Consider the following 23,864-nt stretch of genomic DNA (forward strand, 5'->3'; position numbering starts at 1 on the left):
CAAACGTTTGAAGCATGTGACTGATTAAAAATTCGAATTATTCAATTTCTTGTGATTTAAAATCTAATCAAATTAAGCCCTGATATTACGATCAAGATTGTTGTTTTAGAAATGCAAACCGTGGAGGAGAAGAATGTGTATTAATTAAATAGAAAATAAATGTGGAAATATCTGTTATTCTTATCCTCCCATCGTATTCTGTTCTTTTATTTCCAGCCGTACTCCCTTCCTCATGATAAGAAATCTCTGGAAAAGTCCTGTGAAGAGATCTCTGGAAATCTCACACCTGCTGCCCCTCCCAAATTCCCTTCTCCCTCACGTCTCTTTGGGGCTGTTTGGTTCAGCTTTTTTCTGACCAGCTTTTCCGAGAATATAGTTGTAGGGAGAATCTGGCTGTGTAGAGAATCTGAGTATTATTAGGATTACGTGTGGAGGAAGATAAATTTGTCCATGAGGCTCAGGATCTATAAAGTGACAGATTACTACTATTGCGACGACTCAACCGATTATATGTTTATGTTGATTTTCAATGGTTTTTACTCAAACGAATTTTATAGAAGCTGGCTGAAAAGTTGAGTGTTTGGCAGTCCGTAGCAGCTTTTGGTGGCCAGAAGCCGCGAGAAGCTGAAACAAACAGGCACTTTCTCTCCCCAAGCCGCCTCCCTGCGACCCTGCCGTTCCGTGGAGCACCAGGCCAGTGCCGTTCCGATGGTCATTCCAAGCCAGTGCCGTTCTCCTTTGGCCGTCCCTGCTCCAGCCGTGAGCTCACCCAGGCCACGGCCTCGTCGAACCGCACAGCCCCTGCGCTCCTTCCCCAGCCGCGCTTGGCCCAGCCCTCCCTGCTCGATCTCCTTCGAGCCGTAACGGCTCCCTGGCGTGTCCGGCTCCCTGCCCCTCTCCATGGCGTCGCCCAGCTCTAGCTCGCCCCCCCTCTGATCTGTGCGCAGGGGTTTCTTCCATGGCGAGCTCCCCTGCAAACTTCATCTAGCCGCCGGCCGAGTTTCCTTGGTGGTCGCTTACCCCCAGCATCGGCCAGAGCTTGCTGTCATTCCCCAACAAACATGTGGTTGTAGGTGAGAGATTTCAGAAGTCTGTTGGATGAAGAAAAGAGAAGTGAAATTTGTGCAGCGCCCGTCAGGTGTTAGGTTTAATAGGTGAGCCGTCAGGTGTTAGGTTTAATAGGTGAGCCGTTAATCATGGTTGCTTTCGCAACATTTCATGGGATTTTGATGTGATGCTCTATGACGATGAGCCATGTTTTCTGTAGATATTGTGTCTACCGTGTGAGGCAATCGCGCCAGCTTCCTTTGGGTTTGGGACTGGGAGCTCCATCGCTCTATGGTATGAACCACCTGTGTTTGTGACACCAATGTATAGGATCCATATACTCTGTCCTAGATTAATTAGCAGTGTGTGAATGCCACAGCATACTCTGTCCTAGATTAATTAGCAGTGTGTGAATGCCACAGCGGCGGTGCTCGCCCGTGTCTCAGCTGCCTTCAATGGCCCCCTTGCCCGCGCAGTCGTCTTTGGGGTCCATATTGATGGTAGTCCCTCTTTCTTTGTGTGTTCACAAGATGGGTCGGCAGTTTTAGTGTCTCACACGCAGTGGCCACGGGATTTTTCAGGTCACTTGATCGTGGAAGGGCTTCTTATTGCAGTCATAGTGTTCCAGCTCTCCACGAAGAGCTACAAACCACTAAAGAAGCCACTCACTGAAAAGGTCAGATGTTCTTATCGTTTGTAACTACTAGAACCAGATAATTCTTGATAGTGGAAGGTATCGTTCTTGTCGTCTCTTCATGAAGCATGTCACTGAATGCCAGCATTTTGTCTCTACAGGAGATTGATGAGCTATGTGATGAGTGGGAGCCAGAGCTGCTATGCCCTCCAATCAAGGAGGGGGCCAAAATAGATGCTCCAACATTGGAAAGGTTTGCACTACAGCTTGGTTTCTGATGGAGTTGTACCAGATTTTTTTGTTCAAACTAGCAGTTGACGCATTGTTGGAACTTTAGCAGTCTATAAAGGATTTTTTTCTTAAAGTAAGTTCACAGTTACCTAGGGTACATTGTGGTTGTTGTTGCATGAGTAATCCTACATATCATTTCATATATGGATTAACCGGATGGTCTCACTCTTGAAACTGTGGGAGTGTTGGTGCAATTCTTATACTAGTTTCACTTAACTTAATAGTGCCATGTGTGGGGACCTATTAATATTGAACATTTACTCGCTAGATTATATGACATTTAAACCATGTACTCGTGAATAACCAGCAAGGGACACCTTGAACCACATAGAATATCATTTACCCTTGCTACCCAAATGCTTACATGGCTACATGCTTCTTGGATTGTATTCTCTCTTCTCTGATATCAGTATGATCATCAAAGCACCTAAAATGTGCTGCTGTATGTATATAGCCAGTGTAATGTTGTTTCTTAGGATGCATTGCACTAATAAAACAGCAATTTCATCAATGATATGCTCTCCTAGTCTGTAGTTATAGGAATAGCTCTTGAACTTCCCTTGTGATAGCAGTGCTCTATTTGAAGACACTGCTATATATGGAATATTCTTTTTGCTGAATATCCCCTGAAATCTGCTTCAGTTATATGTGTATATTATTTGATTCACCAGAATTTTTCTTCACACATTTCTGGTTGTGTTACAAATATTCATGCAGTATGGATTACAATCGTTTACCATGTTAAGTAGTTATGATTGCATCATATATGATCTTCTGAGGATCAGAATTAACCCTTCTATTTTTCTTTTATACAGTGCCGTTGGACCACATACGATTGTTGATTGTTGATGGTAAAGAAGTTGTGAACTTTGCATCAGCATGAGGTCTGGAGTCTAGACACAGTGTTGCAAACTGAGGTTTAATCATCTTAGCAACTACGGTATGATACAACAAAAGAGAGAACCAATGTTATTGTTGGCTAATGCAGAAACAATGACAGTAGCTACCAGCTTCCTCTGCATATGAAAAAAATTAACTAGCAATATGATTTATCTCATTAACAGGTACGTGACCCTGAGCGCGTGATTGTTGCGAAACAACGACCACCTCGGTCTACACCTTAAAGGTATGCTCCATTACGTATTGAAATACTGAGGAAAACCATGCCAATGCTGTGTAATGAGATCAGACTAATGACTTCATAATTGGGAAATTATGCTTTCTTTGTTCTTCTAACTTGAATGCATTGTGCTAAAATAAAACAGATAGAATGCTTTTTGACTTCCCATGCTTTCTAGCATTCAGGCAGCTTGCATTGCCAGTGATTTGAAAATTAAAAGGTACACAAGCTTTTATCAGAGAGGTCGTGCCAATTAAGACAGTACACTTACCATATAATGTTGGGTTTGAAATAAAATGCTAACTTACCTTATAAAATTCAATTTGGCACTGACAGTATAAGCATGGAGACATGACATAGACTATATAAAAAAGTGGAACAGAAATGATTATCAAATAATACTTGTTCCTCTATTGCAATGAGCTGGCTTTATTTTTCTCAGTTGTATGTTCTTGGAGATCATGAATTTGTTTAAGATGTTGGGCTCTTTCAGCTTAAGGGTTGTCATGTTCCCTTCTACAAGGAATTAGAAACACCCAGTATGTATTTAAGATAGTAGATAGCAGAATTCATGATGTGTCAACTCTCTAAAAATGACATGCATATAGTACCAACCTGTGCAGTTTAACAGGTTCAATAGTAGTTTTGGTGTTTTAGGAAAGGTGTACGAAAGTATATCGAATTACTAGGACAAGGGACACAACAGAAAGCTACGGGGGTGGGGGAAACCTGCTTTTCCATCTCTTTGCTGCCAAAGAATAGATAAAAGTTGACGTCATGTTTGTGCAGAAACAAGGTTGTAATGGAAGGTTTCATGACTGCAATAATTCAGTTTCTTGAAGCGTTAGAATCATTCTATGTTGTTGAAAGAGATGGTTCAATCATCCTTTTTTTGGTTACTCTTGGTGGTTGTCATTCTTCAGATTACATCAAAAAGATGACATTATCCCTTGGTCTCAAGAAAATATTCTTGCTTACTACACGAACTGCAGACGAATATTTACCTCTGTTCTTCTCTTGACTTATTACTATGTGCAAATAGTAGCAATGCTCCAATTTTCAGTTTTTCGTATGCTTGCTTCTACCTTGCTTAATTTTGAAATGGCGCAGGTTTGCGCGACATGGCTTTTCATAGTGCTCAATTGGATCTATCCCCTGAGCATAGGAGAAAAGTATCAATTTGTACAGTGGATCCAAGTATTCTATAAAGCATGCATCCTCCAATTTCCCACAAGCGAGAATGGCATGATATGATGGATGAAATGGCTGTTGCGGTCAATTGTCTTTATCAATTGTCTTTCAAGAACCACACTTTGTATTGGTTTGTGTGCAGTTCAAGCTCTGCAAGGTGAGGTCTGTTCAGTTTGGCCAGAAAGTCATCCCCTACCTGAACACCTACGACGACCGCACCATCCGCTACCCCGACCCTCTCATCAAGGCCAACGACACCATCAAGATCGATCTGGAGACCAACAAGATCATGGACTTCATCAAGTTGACTTCATCAAGTTATATACTTAGTTAGGCTCAATGTTAGCACAAACAGTTGATGAGCAAGTTTAAATTTAGAGTACACTTATGTATGAGTTATTTGACAATACTTATTTATGAGATATTGAATATTATTTATCTATATTATATTAATTATAGTGTTATTAAATATATGTGTATGTATTTTTCTTTTTTAAATTATTATAATGTGGTAATTGAAGAATATACTGCCAAGTAAGTCGTTTCAAATCTTAATAAGACATTTCTCAAAACGTCTCATATCAATCTCCTAAATGAGACGGTTTTTAAAACGTTCAATATCAGTCTCCTAAATAAGATGGTTTTTTTGTTGCGAGTGTCTATTATTAAAGACTATTCTAGTCAGTTTGATAAATACTTTGTGACTTATAATGTTCGTATTTTCGATAGTTCTTTCAAAGAAGTGTCTTAAACAAAACTTAATGTAAGACGGTTTATTGGACAAAATGACGTAACAAATTCCTTTTTTAGACGGTTATAAATTAAAAATTGTCTTATTTAATATCTTTTAAGACGGTTTATAACCATCTTAAAAACGAAACATCTTTTGCGACTCCATCAAATTTGGACACATCATAAGCGTCTTAATAACTAAAAATTAACCGTCTCATATAACACGATTTGTAGTAGTGAACTTGTTGAGAGATGAACGTATGTGAGCTCACTCTTGCTCTCACACTCCCCCCACAGGTCAAGAACAGGTACCACAGGATGAGGCGCAAGGAGGATGTTGTGATGAGTTCGTGAGTGATCTAGGTTGTCGTCTCCCAGTCAACTTTGGGTTGCTGGACCGTTGTCTCCTTATAATGTAATTATTTATTTATTTTGTATAGAACTCCTGTTATGTAGTAAAGATGTGACATTCGATCATGTGCCATGATTTATCATATGTGTGAGACTTGATCCCAGCACACCTAGTGATTATGTTCGCGCCCGGGTCTTGGTGCCCCCGAAACCCGGGTGTGACAACTGACGAGTACGACCCACATGGCATTAGTGCAGCATTATGGCGCGGGCTGAGCAGGATTGGGAAAAGAGGCTGGGCCGGCACATGAAAGACGAAGGGGAGAGGGCCGCGGTTGCAAGGGCGAAACGCTGGGCCAGTCGAGGTTAGTAGGGAGTTGGGCTAGTTTGGGGATTTAGGCCTAGGCGCCAAGTAAGTCCTTTTCCTTTTTTTCTATATTCTTTGCTAGTTTCTAATCCCTTTTTGATTTCCAAATTTCCAATTCAATTCCAAGATAAAGTTTAAGAATTTAACGCACACTCGAATTCCCAGCATGGTGCAAAATTTTATTTTATTTATTATCCTATTTATACAAACACTTAAAACATGCAATCTATACATAAAATAGGAATTAGGTATTTTAGAAAAATCATTTTCAGTGTATAAAGTTCTTTAGAGAGTTCTTGTAAATACATTTTTAAAGAGAAAACTAGCATCATATAGGGATACATTTATTTAAATTTTTATTATACTATATTTGTTTTAAGAGATGTAACCCTAAAGCTAACAAAATTCTTATTGAAAGGTATTTTAATTCACAATCCATGGAAAATTTTACTAGACTAACAATATAATATTTTGAGGTGTTACAGAATGATATATGATTCTAGATGGCTGCCAGGAGTAAGTATCGCTAGTCCGGGAGTGGACATGGTGTTACAAATGGTATCAAAACCGACCCTCGCGGTTTCACGGGTGTGTGTGAGCTAGGGGTTCAGGCATATGGCGCATGGCGCATGTGGGCCCGGAGTGGTCACATTGCATGGCATATGACGACACTAGACACATAGACGTGGCCAAGAGGGGAGGTTCTTGGCTTGGGGTTGATCGACGAGGACATCGATCTTCTAAGGGGGGTGGATTGTGATATCCTCGCCTAAGCCTTAATGGAATTAATAGAGTACTTATATCAACAAGGTGCATCTTCTTTTAAAGAAGCCTATCTCAAAAGAACTTCAGTGTTAAGCGTGCTTGGCATAAAGCAGTCTTGAGATAGGTGACCGACTGGGAAGTCTTCTTGGATGCGCTTGAGTGAGGACAAAGTACATATAAAAGACTTATGTTGGTACGTGGGGATGATCTATGACACCGGTGCTCCCTGCACCGGTGCTCCCTGCACGGGGCCTTGTTGGTGCTCCCTATGTGTGGTGTGCCGGGGTGGTACGATGTGATGAGAGGTAGCGGCGGCCGTGACAGGGCGGCGGAGCTAGGGTGGTGCGGCAGCGCTAGGCTGAGTGGGGGCAGGGCGGGGGCAGTGGGACTCGACGGTGGCGTGGACCTGCGCGACTGCGACGAGGATGCATCTCGAGGTGGCAAACGAGAGAGAGAAAGAAATGGGAATTTGACTGGCCACTGAAATAAGCTACTCTTGAAGAGATTATGAGATTATTATATATTGGATATTAGATTATATAATTTAAACCTATAATCTAGATGTTTGGTTATCTGTCAGATTATTTACACTAGATTATATAATCTCATTATATTATAATCTAAAACAAACAGGGTCACAGTGTAGCCTAATCTTATTTATTATTGAAAGGTCATGTTCTTTGCATTCGTACAAGCATTACTATATTATCACACAAACATTCTACCTTTGTGTATATATCTGGCCAGTACCGAAGTTTTAATACAGTACGTAGCATGCCTTGATGCACGCATGTAATTAATCTTCCATGCTTTATTCTGCAGTCATATGCATGGACTGGTATATACTACGCTTTATCTGAAGATTTGTGTTCATGGAGTTGGGTAGGAGGCCATCGTGGAGATACCACAGGCGCCGACGCCCATCTGTAGCTGCATGAAACCGTTCTCACCCCATCCTGTGCCCCAGGAGTTCTTGAGGATCCAGTACTGGGTTCCCTGGTCATCGGCGCCGTAGCCGATCGCCGTCACTGCATGGTTCATGTCCGTGCCACAGCCATCCCCGTCGTATATGCCACCCTGGTAAAACTGGAAAGGACTCGATCCGCCGTCGACGCCAACAGACACCGGCTGGTTGGCGACTGCGTTGGCGAGCGCGTTCTCGTCGCCGCTGGGCAGGTCCTGGAAGCCGCTGATGGTGGCGGCTGGCTGGACGTTTTGGCACGTCCCTTGGACTGCAGAGTAAGGGTAGGCGTCCTCAGTGGTGACGCCGCCATTGTTGATGACGTACTGGAAGGCGTTGTCCATGTAGCCACCGTTGCAGCCCTGGTTCCCGTCTGACTCGTCGCAGTCTAGAATCTGCTGCTCCGACAGGGAGACCAGGTTTCCTGTCGTTATCATGATCAAACCTTCCATGGCACCTACTGCAGAGAACGCCCAGCAACAGCCTGCAAATATTGATCTCATTTAGATGCCATTAGCCAGTTACTCAATAGTTAATAATGATAGACGTAGACGGAGCAGTTAACTTTACCACATTGGCCTTGGTTCTTGACAGGAGTGACAGCACCCTGCTGCCTCCAATCAACCTGGACATCATCATCTAGGCGCGTAAAATTCTGGTACTTGGAACCAGCTGCAGGGATCTGCTTGGCCCCGGAAGGCACCGCCGCCGGTTTCCTCAAACCGGTGTACATGGCCGCGAACTCTTTGCTGGTCAGGTCGGCGAACTGGTTGGTCCCTAGGACGTACTTCTTCTTTCCTCCAGCGTTAGACCTGTCAATAAACTCCGCGTTCGCCTTGAATACCTGGAAACGGTGTGCTTTCTCGGCGTCGTCCTTGTACTTCCGGCGATACTGCGCCATCCACTTCTTGTACCTCGCCATCATCATCGCCTCGTCTCCTCCTGTAGTTCTGCCGACGGTGGTGGATGGCTCCACCCGGGCTGCCACTGCGGCGTGGCAAATGCAATCTGCAATGGCTATGACACAGAGGAGGAGCATTAGGGTTGTCATCGTCATGTGCTTGTTGCTAATGTTTGACTGATCCATGGTAGTTTGTCTTGAGTGCAGCTCAGCCGCTTGCTCATTAGCTAATTAATTGAGATGTCTAGTGCAGTTGTTTGGAGCACCCGTGGATTCCTTGGGCAGGATGGCATGGCTTTATAGATCCAAGGCCTCGCGGAGCTATTGTACCATTCCTCTAGCCGCCTGTTGTGGTCGACGTCGATAGCCATGAGTCCTCACGATCTCTCCACCACTACTAATGCGCAAGTGGATACGGATAACAAAAACCTTTTATTTGATAAGGTGGGGGAAACAGTTTCCAACATTTGCACAATAATGTCTAGTGCATATATAACCTGGTCGTCGGTTGGCTGGCAGCCGTAACTGCTGCAGTTGTTCGGATTGCTGAAGCTACAATTCATAGAGACAAAATACAAGCAGTAGCTTAAGCCTATCACCCCGTGCACGACACATTTTATCTAAGATTTAAAATAGCGGACTTCTACATTCACATGATGTGATATTATATTATTAGAAGTAACAAAATTACATTTAGGAATTGTCCTGATAAATGATGTGATATTATATTATTAGTATGTCAAAAATTATATCAATTATATTTGTTGGGGCCCTCTTTCATCGAATGTCCTCAAAACACTAATGCATTAACCATTATCAAGTCTGTTTTGAGTTGCAACAGAGCATATGATGAAGGATGCCTTCGGCTAGAGGTAGCATACAACTGTTGTCGTCACGAAGACAAAGGTAGGAGCTTCGGATCGACGGCGCACGCACGCGGAAGAGAAACTAAACTGACCGAAGCAAACCAAGATCCTCAAGACATATTTAACAAGATTAAGAAGGGAAAAGACAATAATGATCCTTAAGACATGATTATAATTTTATCGAAGCTGTACCCCACAGCTATAAACAGAGGACCAGTACCATACATTAGATACACTTTTTGGCCGGAGAAAAGCTATTTCGGTCTGTATATAAAACGTTGTATCCTTTTTACCTTCGCATTGTAACTCACAGTAGCCGAAGGATTCAGAAACAGGTGACCAACAATATTGATCATTCCATATAGCTCAACATTGAACTCGACAGAGACCCATTTCCTAATTGCATGACCTGCCACATCCCTATATTAACACCGAGTCTTATGCAAAAAAAAAAAACCAAACTTTGTTTAATTGTTTATAACCAGAACAATGTTTAATTTATCATGGTTCGAAAATTTTCATCTACTATATATGCTACAAACACATCAGAATAACTCTGAATCAGCACCTCACTGTCCCTGCAAAATGTAGTTTTTAGATAAACTGCTCATAGCGTGGTCCAGATATCTTCCACAAGCATCGCCATATCCATCAAGTTGGCCACAATTAACAGACAAAGATTGAACATGGCACATCCATGCACACTCGGAGGTGGGAAGTGAACCATCCACCTCAAAAGAAATAACTACACCACAAATTTCTGTAAGGAGCCACTAAAGGGCTCAATGATCAATCTAAGCCCTCGTGCCCGGGGCCGCTAATGTAGAGTATCAATGTTTAGGCTAATTTTTGGCCCATTTTTGGGTTGTTTTACCTTGCCCCGACTATACCCAAGGGCACCCCATCTTAATTAGAAGTTCTAGGTGTTTCCCCTTTACAAAAACACCTAGTTTTGGAGGACCACATGAAGTCCATGCAATATATAGTTGTGCCATATTTTTTGATCAATAAACCACAGTTCTGGAGAATTGTTCGTGGCCACGAGTGCACTGAAGCTTTGACTTTTCATGAGGGACTGCGAAGGGCGTATTGTAACACCGACCCCAGGTGTTAGGCAAGTGTTTCCGTCATCATTTCATTAAGTGACCCATTATTATCACCTATGGCTTAAGTAAGGAAAACCCCACCAAAATTATGATTAAGACTTGTAATCAAATTATGAACACTAAGGATGTTCTAACACACCCAGCTTTAACAACGTAAATGGAAACAAATCACGACGCTAGTTGTTACGGTGTAAAGAAGTATGTCGTTTGTTTGGTTCGCTCGAGTAGGAGGGAGACACTACAGTAAACGAAGTAACTTCCGACGGCCCAAGCCGTCGGACATAAGCCTTAAACCGTCGGACATAGCTTATGTCCGACGGTTTCTAGCCGCCGGACGTAACGCGTCGAAAATAGGGTTATGTCCGACGGCTGCAGTCGGACATAACGTATCTCCGACGGCCGCAACCAACCGTCGGAGATAACGGTTCGCAACTGTTTTACCTGTCGTCTATGGGACCCACAGCGGTTATGTCCGACGGCTCGCGCTAGACCGTCGGACATAACAAACCCTTATGTCCGACGACCTAGTAAACCGTCGGACATAACAAACCCTTATGTTCGACGGCTTACTCTAGGCCGTCGGACATAACAAATTCCAGAAATTGCACAAAATTCTGTATTTTAAAAAATCTAACATTTGCAAAATCAAAACATATTTCATGCACATATACACATTCACAATCACAAATATACTCACATAAGTATTCACAATCACAAATATACTCACATATATAGTATTCACATTCACAAATTTAACATAACGACATATATAGTTTCAAATGGTTGCAACAAGTGTTTTAAATCAACATATAGGTCGAAAATCCAAACTGACATAGTGTTCGACGGATAGTCTTTCACATGAAAGGTTGCAACAAGTGTTTTACATCACTATCACTCATATCCATCGCCACCTCCTCTGGCTGGACTCTGCGTGTTGAAAAGGTTGTTCACCCAAGAATGTGATGCGTCGTCTTGACCAGACCCATCTCCAGGTGCGGCAACTGAAGCGGGTGGTGTCTGAAATCCCTATAACACAAGCACATGAAATAATAACCACTCAGTTGTTCATTTAAACACATAAGACATCTATGAACATGTCACACACGCATATGTGTACATACCATAGGGAATTGTGATGGAGGCGGAGGTGGAGGCGCCAACATTGGCATTGGCAATGCAAAGTCCGGAGGCGGCGTCCCATATGTCGGCATCGGGACGCCCGCTTGTTGGGCTAGTTGCTAAAAATTATATACAAACCATTGTTGAGCAAATAAGATACACATCATGTGTTTTGCAAAATAATGTACAAAATGTTACTTCAACTTACCGAGAGAAGAGCTTGATTTTGGGCCTGGAGGTTTGCATAATAGTCGTCCTTCTTCTGGTACTCAGCTTGTTGTCTCTGGTACTCAGCTTGTTGTCTCTGGTACTCCAATTGTTCCCTCAAAACTGATTGATGATACTCTGTCTGTTGACGCAACACGGCAAGCTCTATCTTTTGGGCGGATGATCGTGAACGGGACGACTGTGAAGACGACGATGTGGACTGTCGTCCACGGCGTCTCAGCTCCCTAGAATCAATCGTAGAATCAAAAATACCCAACCTACAAGAGTAAACCATGCACTTATATAGTAAATCATGGGCTCAGTTGAATCGCAAGCATATGAGGATAATTTTGAAATCCAAATCAAATAATCTCACTGTCCATGGGCTTGTCTTCCTGCGCTAGCATATGCTGCCTGAGGGTCGATTGGCTGGCTCCTCCAATCGTACTCTTGTCCATGGCGTTGAACCATCTCGTGCCCATACGAAGCCTGGAGGCAAACAATATCAAATATAAGTGCATCACCAAATTGATGGACAAACACATAATAGAGTATCAAAAACTCACTAGACGGTCGGTGGCCGTCTGAGTGCATAACACATCAGGATTCTGAGGATCAGAACCCCTATGCCCTTGCATATACACCTCAACATCGGTGGGCGTACGGTCGGATTTGACTTCCTGTACATACAAGTTAGAATGACACATTTCTATGTAATTCGAAGTTACAACATACTTTGACATACCATTCGCTTAGCCAAGCGCACATGTCCATCGCCGCCGTAGTTGTGGAACGACTCAGTCCAACGGTTTCCCCTATTCCTTTCGGAAATGGCACGAAACTCAGGGGAAGCCCACCATCTACACAAGGCCCGATAACCCTCTGATCGGGTGGCCATCCACGACACCGACACCTACATGATTTTTTTTTCAATAAAGCAAATACATGGATTCGTGCGATATGAGATGCAACAACTTGTTTACCTCAAGGTATTGCTCCTCCGTAAGGTAAATTGATGACCACTCGGCCTTGGTACTTGGCATCGGTCGATCATCAGCACTTGCTCTGTACCATGCATTTATAGCCTGAATTCGTGCATAGTACATTGCATCTGCAACAACATCGTTCGCGTTATACTCAAACACGTAACGAGCGTTCATATCATATGATCCATCGTCCGGCAACTTGTACCGTTTCTGCAAAAAAATAGTGTTATCATAAAAGCAAACACCACTTTGAGTTGTTTATCTCCAAAAAAACTCAATCATGCCATATTGGTTTTCTCGCGTTGTATTTGGAGAAAACCAATCACAATCGAAGAACACCACTTTGAGTTGTTTATCTCCAAAAAACTTGTACTCGAGTATATCATTAATGACTCCATAATAATTAGTCACCTTCCCTTCATCATCGACAGCTCTAGTTACAACTTCGGAATTTGTCATGGCTGCTAGAGGATGATCATCTTCGAACCTTGTAGAACGGAATCTAAAACCGTTGACATCATACCGACCATAACGTCTAACAGTTACTGCTCCAAGGGATAATTGTCGAAGGTTTGGGTGTATATTGTCATTTTTATCTACATAATCTCGAAACCAACACAAGAAATTAGGTCCCCCATCTTTTCCCTCTCGACGAATCTAGTCACGTTCATAGCTAGAGATGCAATTTTGAGAATCAAATTCACTGTTAGTACAAGGAAACAAACCTTTTAGTATAACATCAAAAATTGAAACGGCAATGACTAAAATTAAGTTTACACTTACAGGAGAAACTGACTCATCTCTTCCATGTTGTTATACATGTAGAGTAAAGCAGTCTTCCATTCGTCATTGGTGAAACAGTATGTTGTGTTGGGTCCTACAGTTTTGCCCCTCCATTGAAAAATTTCAATATCACTGATAGGGGCCTCGTCGACATGATACCGTAACGCAGGTGCATTGACATTGTGTTCCTATGCAAAGTACAGGCCCGTGAACGATGCTATCTCTTTGTATTTGAATTCTTCAGTGATGCACCCTTCAACTCGTCTCTTATTACCAACCATTGCACGTAGCTTCTTTAGTGTCCTTTCGATGTGATACATCCATCTATACTGCATAGGACCTCCTACCTTAGCTTCGTATGATAGGTGAACAAGTAGATGTTGCATCAGATTGAAGAAACCTGGTGGAAATATTTTTTCAAGTTTGCATACCAAAATTGGTATTTGTTGCTCAAGCTTCTCCATCATCTCTTTCTTTATTTCTTTAGCACATAGATGTCTATAAAAGTAGCTTAGCTCCGCTAATGCTTTCCAGACATCATTTTTTACAAAACCTCGAAACATAACAGGAAGGAGTCTTTCCATTATTATGTGGTAGTCATGACTCTTCAACCTAGAAAACTTGCCCGTCTTCAAATTCACAGACCTTCTAAAGCCCGCGGCGTAACCATCTAGGAACTTTAAGTTTTTCAACCATTTCATCAATTGTTTCTTCCTTTTAGGTTTAATGCTGAAAGGAGCATGTGGCTTCTTCTGGTTCTCTCCTATCTCCATAGTTGGTCTTCTACAGATTAAGGCCAAGTCTTTTCTAGCCTTAGGGTTGTCTTTTGTTTTGTCAGTGATATTCATGCAAGTGCTGATAATGCTTTCACCCATATTTCGTTCCTGGTGCATCACATCAATGTTATGCATTAGAATCAAGGCTTTCATATAAGGGAGTTCCCATAGACCACATTTGTGAGTCCAATTATGCTCGGTTCCATAACCTTCAAAACGATTTCCATGTTCGTTTAGTTTCAAATCATTAAGTCTCGCGAGAATCTCTGGACCACTAAGACGCTTGGGTGGTCCCCTCGTCACAATCATGTCCTTTTTAAAAGCGTTCCTATCGAACCTGAACGGGTGATCCTCTGGCAAAAAATATCTATGGCAATCAAAGTAACATATCTTTCCACCAAACTTTAGTCGAAAGCATAAAGTGTCTTCAACGCATATCGGACATGTCAAAATCCCATGACAACTCCATCCAGCAAAGATACCATAAGCCATAAAATCATGAATAGACCACAAAAACGCGGCTCTTAGGTTGAACTTTTGTTTCTTGTAACAATCGTACGCCTCGACTCCTTCCCACAAAATTTTCAATTCTTCAACCAGGGGTCTCATCATCACATCGATCTTTATTCCAGGATGATCCGGACCAGGTATTACAAGACACAAGAAAATAAATTCATATTTCATGCAAAGAGCTGGTGGAAGGTTGTATGGAACAACAAAGACGGGCCAACATGAGTAGGACGTTGCAGTTAGATTGAAAGGCGAGAAACCATCTGTTGCCAAACCGAAGTGAACATTGCGCACTTCATCAGCAAAGCTGGAATCAAAAGCATCTAGTGCCTTCCATGCATCTGTATCAGCTGGGTGCGCCATGACATTTGGATTCTCACGTACCCCTTCTTTGTGCCACCTCATGTGTCTGGCTGTATTCTTGGAGATGAACAAACGTTTCAACCGAGGTATAAGAGGCATGTAACGAAGCTGCTTACGTGCAATCTTCGTCGTAACGGTCAAACCATCGTCGTTTTCAACCTCAACGAATCTACGCTCACCACATACAGTACACTTCTTCTCACCCGCGGTCTCCTTCCAGAAAAGCATACAATTATTATCACAGACATCGATTTTTTCATAGTCCATACCGAGCCCAGAGAGCAACTTTTTGGACTGATACATGTCCTTTGGCATCTTGTGATTCTCCGGAAGTACATCACTAATCAAGTTCAAAAGCTCCTTGTAGCAGTTGTTTGAGAATGCAAACTTAGACTTAATAGCCATAAGTCGAGTCACAAATACAAGGACGGTCACTTTCGTGTGCTCATGCAACGGCTCTTCGGCAGCTTTAAGGAGCTCAAAGAACTTCTGAACCTCAGGTGTAGCTGGATCCTCATAATCGGTGGGTTGATCGGGGTTCTCCGAATCGACGGTTAGAAGCTCATGGCGTACATCGTCAAGCATCTCTTCCATCCTATCGTAGTCCCCCTCTTCATGTGACTGAACTTCCGACACAATACGAGGAGGTGGGTCCTCACCGTGGTGCACCCACACCTCATAGCCTGGCATATAACCGTTCATGCAAAGATCTATCGACATAGTCCTCCTGTCAAGGAAATAAATGTTCTGACACTTGCTACAAGGGCACCTTACATCGGTTCCAGTCTCTGGCCGAGCAAAAGCACGGTCGAGAAAAGCATCAGTCTTGGCAACCCACTCACTTGATAGAGCACCTCTTTTCTTCCAACCTTCATACATCCATCGACGATCCTCCTCCATACTAGATACGAGATTTTAACTTGATTAGTTAAGTAAATCACGCCCCTAATCTAATAAACCACACTAATACAAGGAAAATCATTTCACGGGACCCTAAATCATATAAAATGACCTTATTTTCGAGGGCATTATAATTACCCTCGGAATTAATAGTTTAAATTATATAGGTACCACTACATAACATTGTCATGGGTGACAAATCATATAAAATGACCTTATTTCTGAGGGCATTATAATTACCCTCGGAAATTAAAAGTTTAAATTATCTAAACACCACTAAGTAAACAAAAACAAATTAAATTAATTACATAATCCAATTTCGGCCATCGCACACAATAAATTAAACAATATTTAACATACTAATTATTTAACAACAAAAATTGCAACTACAAAACAATATTAACATATACAAAATAATACTTAAACTACTCACTTGAGAGTGCGGGGCGGGGCGGGCGGGGCTCCGGCGTGGGCGGGGCTGCGACCGGCGGCGACGGGGCAACACGGTGGTGACGGGGACGACTGCGCGGGCGATCGACGCGGGTGTGGCAGCACGGTGGTGGCGGGGGCGGCAGCGCGGCGGCGGGCAGCACGACCGCGGGATGCACGGCGGGCAGAGTGGGCAGCGCGACGGCGGGTGTGGTGGCGGGGGGGGGGCAGCACGATGGCCGGCAGGGGCGTGGCGGCGGCGGGCAGCACGGGGACGACGGTGGCGCGCACTGGGAAGATGGAAAATGAAACGGTGTTCCCTGGCCACGCGGTTAAATCGCTTTATCTCCGACGGCTGGCCGTCGGATATAACCTTATGTCCGACGGCTGTAATACGGGCCGTCGGAGATAACCTTATGTCCGACGGCGCTCTGACAGCCGTCGGAGATACGTCGTTATGTCCGACGGCCAGCCCAGGCGCTCGGACATAAGGCTATCTCCGACGGTCTCCTGCACGACCGTCGGAGATAACAAGGCCGTCGGAGATGTTTGTTTTTACTGTAGTGAGAGATGCAGCCGCACGAGCACGTGATGGATAGCGCCGCGAGACTGGTGGGATTGTTGGTCTGAAGCGCTGTAACCGTTCACGATGGAATGCTCGTGAATAGATTACATCACAACCGAAATAAACATCAATCAATGTGCTCCGGTCACACTGTAAATCGATAACGGACCAAAACAACCAAACCAAACACCTCCTAAGTTCAAAAGAGTGCAAATCAAGGCACTTTAGAGAAACTGGCCTCAAAGCTTAACTAACGTATTGACCCTTAATAAAAGTGGTGGGACCCTTAATAAAAGTGGTGCGTAATTAGGTGGTGAACAAAAGCTATTAATAGTTTGGCCTAAGACAATGGGGAAACGACCCTAAAAAATGCTGAGTAAAGAGAGGGGGTAGAAGAAAATCAGGATTTTCCAATGTAAAAACCTAACCCTAGAACAAAGATTGACTGTGTTCACTATCTTGCAATCTCTAAACTAGTTAGCGTTGATTATGAAAAATGTGCTAAACTATCTAACCCATGCCCTGGAGAAAGTTGGTAGCTAAGCAAGATCGAGTGACATGGCTTGGCACAGGATTTACGTTGGGTTTGACACAACAGACAAACCAAACTTGCCTCACCCATATCTTTTGATCCAGACATCATTTAGGCTCAAGACACACAGATAGCGTGTAGAGCACAATAAGAGGAAGAGATCATATATGGGGATTTTGCCCAAATTCACAAAGATTTTGAACTTGTCACGTGTTTGACACAAGCAGGCAGCGCTCGACGCACACTAGCCACACGCCCATGCCCTCAGCGTGTTGGTCTACCATCACTGCCAGCCCTGTTGTGCCGTGCCTATTTAAGCAACGATCAGGGCACACTGTAGCACCCCACGCCACACTTGACGTCTCCCGCAAGTCTTCACCGTCGTTCACCCTCGCCAGAGCACACGCTACCACTTGCCATAGCCGCTGTCAATCGGTGCTCGTGGCCAAACTAGACCCATCCCTCTCCGGCCCAGCCAAGCGCATGGACAGCTTCCCCAAGCTACAGTGAAGCTTCCCCGCCACTTCCCCAATACTCTACGGCCTTGATTGGCGCGCCACCGCTAGCCAACAAGTTCCCCTCCGTCTACGCTCGCGAACACGCAAATCCAAGCCGCCTCCAACTAATAGGAGCCCCCAGCAAGTTTCACAAAGATCCTCGCGAAGCTCAGCTCCCAATATGTTTACCAAGAATGCTACCATGCCAGGAAGCGATTTCCTAGCATGCTAGCGACCTCTCTCTGCCTAGGTGCGTAGAGCGGAGAACTTCGACCATCTCCGACCGATAATCGCCGCCTTTGATCTCGCCGGACCACCCCGAAGCTCCTCAATCCCTTCCCCGGCTTCGCATAACCCATATAAAGAAGTTGAGCCTAACTATGGCATTCAACATCAATTGGTGCATGTATATAGCATACTTTTTCAGAATTCCAGTGATTATCCTATATATTGGGAGCCGAAGTCCGACTCTGAAGAAGCTCCTTAACATAACAATCTCGACATACTTCGACTCTAGGGTTGTTTCTTTGCTAGGAATGCGAATCTAATCATCATCTCCAATATACCCTAGCCTTATCATTACCTCTAGGTCATCAACCTTCATCACAGATCGACCAATATTAATATAACTTGGCTTCATTAGTCGACCATTGTTTTCCCCTTCAGCGACTTCCCCTCAACATCCAAAGTATTTTCCTCTACTCCATCCTTCCTCCCTCTACTTCAAATTCGTAGAAAAAATTCATAACTTCAGAGATAGGCGCCTCACCTCCAACTTCCAAACTGTCGGGGGCGTCCTCATCCCTTTGAAGGGCTTCAGATGATGTTGGGGGTGGTCAACCTTGTTGTGGAGTGAACTCTTGCCATCTAGACTTTTGAAACTAAGTTTCCCTAAGCTTACAACAAAAACTAGCAAACGCGAGAGTGCTTCAAAGGTGGAGAGTTAGCTAGCAATAAGTTGGCGCAAAGCAGTAAATGTCGTGGGTGTCGCATGGGACCGACCAGTTTATATAGGAGACCAGACGCAAAAAGTTGAGGAACCATCGTGATCCATGCTTGCTGCTCGGTGGGCCAAAAAAGTCCTAACTATCCATTGTAATACTGAGAGCATTTCCCTTTCTGATACTTTGTATTAACAATCGTTTTAAATAAAGAGCTCTATGTGGGGGACAGATATCCCCCGGGTCCACTGGAAGGATAAAAGACCTCACGAAAGGCCCAAGCGCCCAATAAATCGTAAGGTCATCCCTTCATGGGCCTGGGGAGGAATGACCAGTGAAGCGGATCGACACAAGGCCGGATCGGTGCGAACCCAGACGGCCCAACAACGTCGAGCGAGTAACCACCACAGAGACCCGACTTTCCCGCGCTGGAACCCCGTGCAACGGAACCAAGCGAGGATGAGTCGGTGGAACTATAGGAAGATAGACTCAATCGGTTCACTATTTCTTAGGTGCGCATTGTTATCATATCTGCATGTATTTCCCCACAGTCGAATCTATAAGGCCTAGGGGGCACCCCTTCAGAACGATCGATCTCACTACTCAGCCACCCACCTCAACTCTCTACGTTCCCTATACTAGAGAATTCCCTTGTAATACACCATAAAAAGCATTCCTGCCAGGACGTAGGGTGTTACGCATCTCTAGGCGGCCCGAACCTGTACATCATTGTTCACAGTTTCTCATGCGCCCAGCACGAACCATCGAGCTACAGTCGGCAACATCGTCCTACTCCTAAAAACACCTTGAGGGGAACCCCGGGTGTGCGGTCGGACCCAAAACACCGACAGCTGGCGCGCCAGGTAGGGGGTGTGTTGCCGATCTAAGCTAGCTCAATGGCCGTCACCTTCCACCGCAAGATCACCCTCCGCCCTGGATCCGTGTTCTGCTTCGGAACTATCTCATCCATAGCAGACGAAGAAGGAACTCTACACCGCATCGCAGATCCGCCAAGAAAGAAGTCTCCTCCAAACTCCGAGAATATCGGAGTAAGGCAGGGAAAAGCGCAACCTCCAGCGCTCCAAAAAAGATCGCCTTCAGCAAGCCAGGGGCCGAGGGCCCGCTGACCCGGAGAACTCCACTGTCTACCTCCCCGATGAAAGAATGGACACAAATCGCAAGGAAGAAAGAAACAAATAAAGCCGGGAGGGAGCAAGTTGTTCTTTCCATTCCTCCACCCTCAAAGGAGAACGGAAAGAAGATCGCCACGACCGCCTCACCATTCTACCCCGATGTCCTCTTCATCGGGAGAGTGGAGTCGCCCCCCATCTCCGACGACGAGCCGACCGCGCCCGGAGAAGAACCTCCTCAGCGGGAATCCCGCCGACGGAGGAACCGACGCCGAAATATCCTGCGACATCACGAGGCCGGAGAGCGGGACCCGGAGCAGCCTGTCTCACGAGACGAGGTCTCAGAGATAGGAGAAACTCTGGAGGAACGCGTCTTCAGAGAACGAAGGAACTCCCGACGGCGTGATCGCCGACGAGCTTAGGAACAAGCCGAGCAGGAGGCAAGGCAACGTCGGGAGAATCCACTCTTCGGGCGCAACCTGAACCCCGACTTCGCCCGAGCCATGAACACGCCGAGTGAAGTCGGAGGGGTACTAGCTCGGATAGCTGATGGACTCCCTCGGACTCCCGACGCCGAGGGCTATCGACGACTGTTCACCCAAGCAGCCAACCATCTTCTACCTCTCGCTCACCCGTCGAACGACCTACGACACACCATCAATAGCCGCCGGGACACGCGAAGCTCCATCAACGCTTTGCGTGAACGACGACATGAGAACGAGATCCGCCACCGGGAAGAGTATGACAGGGATCACGGCATCCCAGCTCGGAGTCAGGCCACCAGAACTAATTCGGCAACGGCCTTGACTGGCGGTACCACCCGGGGACGGTCGAGGAACCACAACAACTACTCCCCTCCCCGGGACAGACATCATCCCCGACGACAAGAAGACACGTGTGGAGTGTCTGCACTTACTCCACGCCTTAGAGCCATTCAATGGCCCCCTAACTTCAAGGTATCCAATGTCGACAAATATGAACCTAAGCAGGATCCAGGAGGCTGGCTGGCCGTCTACACCACCGCTGCTCGAGCTGCCGGGGCGTCCGAGGACGTGATGACCGCATACTTACCCGTTGTTCTCGGGCAAGACGCGCTACAATGGCTGTGACATCTACCCCGACATTGCATCGACGACTGGAGCGACTTCAGTCGATGCTTCACCGCCAACTTTCAGTCCCTCTCCGACAAACCAGCGCAACCATGGGACCTCAAATCCATCAAGCGCCGGGGGGACGAAACTCTTCGGTCATACCTCAAAAGGTTCCAGACCATGAGAAATCGTATCCCCGAGGTCACGGAGGCGGCCGTGATCGAGGACTTCTACAGAGGATCCAACGACTCGGCTTTCGTTCGGGCCATATTGCAGAAGGCGCCGACTACCTCCGAGCAACTGTTCCGGGAGGCCGACCTCTACATCACCGCCGACGAGCGAGCTCAGGACCTCATCGGGGGAGCGAAGCCCGCACCGGCAGCACCACGACGTGACACGAACCAGCAACCCGACAAACGCTGGGAGAAGAGGCCTCGCGAAGAAGTGCACGCCGCCGGACCATCTGCCTCTCGCCGCCCAGGGAGGGCCTCGCGGAGGCGAACACACGCTGGACAACATCCAAGATGCCCAGTGCCCGTACCACAAGGACATGCGCCACACCCTTCGGAACTGCAGAGACTTCAAGCACTCCGTCGGACACGGCCGGCCCTTCCAACCTCTACCTCCTCCTCCGCCGCGGGGAGGACCAGGAGAACCGCGACAACCCCAGCAGCAGGAGGAAGGAGGAGGTGGAGCCTTCCCGCGCGTTGACAGAGAGGTCAACGTCATCTTCGGCGGACACGGATCGCAGGAGAATAGAAGACAACAAAAGCTCAACGATCGCCAGATATTGGTGGCGACCACCGGTCCTCCCGCTCCGTACCGATGGTCGAAGCACCCGATCACCTTCACTCGGGCAGATCAATGGCTCAACTTCGACCACCCAGGCAAATACCCGCTCCTCGTTGATCCGGTGATCCGAGAGAGCAGGGTGAAAAAGGTATTAGTGGACGGGGGGAGCAGCATCAACGTCACCTTCCCTCGGACAGTCCAAGGCTTGGGAGTTCACCTCAAAGAGCTCCACGAGTCAGACACTCCTTTCTTCGGCATCGTGCCGACTGAAGGGGAATACCCGCTGGGCCACATCTACATGCCAGTCACCTTCGGAACTCCGGAGAACTACAGAACTGAGTTCCTGAGGTTCGAAGTGGCGAACTTCGACTGCGGGTACAACACCATCATCGGGAGGCCGGGATTGGCAAAATTCATGGCCATTCCACATTACACATACATGATATTGAAGATGCCAGGGCCGCAAGGAATCATAACTGTACGCGCTGACTTCCAAGGCGCCACAGAATGTTTCCGAGTGGCCATCCAGGCGGCCCTCACCACCAAACCGTCGGCGACTTCTTCGATACAGGCAAACTCTAAGCCTGAGGAGGACCTTGCAGCACCTGCAAATGAAGCTCAAGCCGCGACCTCTATGCGGCCGACTGAAGAAACCAAAATGATCAACCTTGGGTTTGCTGATGAACGCAAGACCGCCATCATCAGTTCCAGCCTGGATGACAAATAGGAAAGCGCGTTCGTCCAGTTCCTGCAAGACAACTGAGACGTATTCGCATGGCAACCTGCAGATTTGCCGGGAGTCCCGAGAGAACTGGCCGAGCACAAATTGAAAGTTTATCCTCAGGCGAGGCCGATTCGGCAAAAATTACATCGTTTCACGCCAATGTGGAATACACGCAGCATCCAAGACACTAGTCGGGAAGGTCTTCAGGTCGGGATTCTATTGGCCAACAGCGAAAAGTGATGCAGCCGAGTTAGTTCAGAGGTGCGAAGCTTGCCAGTACTTGTCAAAGCAACAACATCTACCAGTACAGCAACTGCAGACTATACCAGTAACTTGGACGTTCGCATGCTGGGGACTGGATATGATTGGACCTTTCAAGAAAGCTCAAGGAGGATACACTCATGTACTGGTACCAATCGACAAATTCACTAAATGGATAGAGTTCAAACCCATTGCTTCTTTAACCTCAGCTAAGGCCGTGGAATTCATACAAGACATAATATTCAGATTCGGAATACCGAACAGTATCATAACTGACCTAGGATCCAACTTCACAAGTTCAGAGTTCTTCGTTTTCTGCGAGCAAAAGAGCATTCAGATCAAGTATGCTTCGGTGGCACACCCAAGAGCCAACAGGCAGGTTGAACGAGCTAATGGGATGATATTAGAGGCACTCAGGAAAAAAAGTCTTCGATAAAAATGAAAAGTTCGCAGGAAAGTGGATAAGAGAGTTACCCTACGTCGTTTGGAGCCTAAGAACTCAACCTAGTCGAGCTTTGCATGGAAATACTCCTTTCTTCATGGTCTATGAGTCAGAAGCAGTACTGTCCGCTGATCTCAAGTTTGGGGCACCAAGGTTGGTCTTTGAAAGCATAGCAGAAGCCGAGGCTACTAGGCTGGAGGATGTTGATGTACTCAAAGAAGAACGGCTGAACACGGTAATTCAATCAGCACGGTACCAGTAAACTCTGAGACGCTATCACGACAAGGCCATGTGATGTCGATCCTTTGCAGTGGGAGATCTCGTCCTCCGCCGAATTCTAACGGGGGAGGGACGACACAAGTTGTCACCCCTATGGGAAGGACCATTCATAGTAGCAGAAGTCACTCGGCCGGGATCATATCGTCTCACTCAGATGGACGGCACGGAAATCGGGAACTCATGGAATATAGAACATCTCAGGAAG

The 23,864-nt window shown here is 45.8% G+C and overlaps 2 protein-coding genes across 3 annotated transcripts; one reads left to right on the forward strand and one right to left on the reverse strand.

Annotated features, from left to right (window-relative positions):
- The first annotated feature begins 641 nt into the window (after positions 1-641).
- On the forward strand, positions 642-4,730 carry LOC103652884 (long chain base biosynthesis protein 1b). 2 transcript variants are annotated; one of them, XM_020552476.3, is made up of 7 exons: positions 642-1,154; positions 1,268-1,341; positions 1,470-1,723; positions 1,843-1,934; positions 2,788-2,912; positions 3,037-3,098; positions 4,203-4,730. In XM_020552476.3, exons 1-5 carry the CDS (start codon positions 1,099-1,101, stop codon positions 2,819-2,821), a joined length of 510 nt encoding a protein of 169 aa, XP_020408065.1. In that variant the 5' UTR covers positions 642-1,098; the 3' UTR covers positions 2,822-2,912; positions 3,037-3,098; positions 4,203-4,730. The 2 variants fall into 2 exon arrangements, 1 of the variants encoding a protein (XP_020408065.1); XR_004857682.1 differs by having other exon boundaries at positions 688-1,138; positions 1,167-1,723.
- Positions 4,731-7,142: 2,412 nt separating this feature from the next.
- Positions 7,143-8,619, reverse strand: LOC100274134 (uncharacterized). Its single transcript, NM_001148512.1, has 2 exons — positions 8,030-8,619; positions 7,143-7,943 (listed from the first exon to the last, which is right to left on the reverse strand). The coding sequence occupies exons 1-2, from the start codon at positions 8,544-8,546 to the stop codon at positions 7,369-7,371; spliced, it is 1,092 nt and encodes a 363-aa protein (NP_001141984.1). The 5' UTR covers positions 8,547-8,619; the 3' UTR covers positions 7,143-7,368.
- Positions 8,620-23,864: the final 15,245 nt, after the last annotated feature.

The sequence above is a fragment of the Zea mays genome, chromosome 4, assembly GCF_902167145.1.
Source record: "Zea mays cultivar B73 chromosome 4, Zm-B73-REFERENCE-NAM-5.0, whole genome shotgun sequence".
Classification (NCBI taxonomy): domain Eukaryota; kingdom Viridiplantae; phylum Streptophyta; class Magnoliopsida; order Poales; family Poaceae; genus Zea; species Zea mays.

Coding starts and splice junctions, on each gene's coding strand:
- LOC103652884 (XM_020552476.3), top strand. CDS start 1,099: ATGAAGAAAAGAGAAGTGAAATTTGTGCAGCGCCCGTCAGGTGTTAGG. Junction 1,155..1,267: donor TCAGGTGTTAGGTTTAATAG/GTGAGCCGTCAG, acceptor TGTTTTCTGTAG/ATATTGTGTCTACCGTGTGA. Junction 1,342..1,469: donor GGGAGCTCCATCGCTCTATG/GTATGAACCACC, acceptor TGAATGCCACAG/CGGCGGTGCTCGCCCGTGTC.
- LOC100274134 (NM_001148512.1), bottom strand. CDS start 8,546: ATGGATCAGTCAAACATTAGCAACAAGCACATGACGATGACAACCCTA. Junction 7,944..8,029: donor CAAGAACCAAGGCCAATGTG/GTAAAGTTAACT, acceptor CAATATTTGCAG/GCTGTTGCTGGGCGTTCTCT.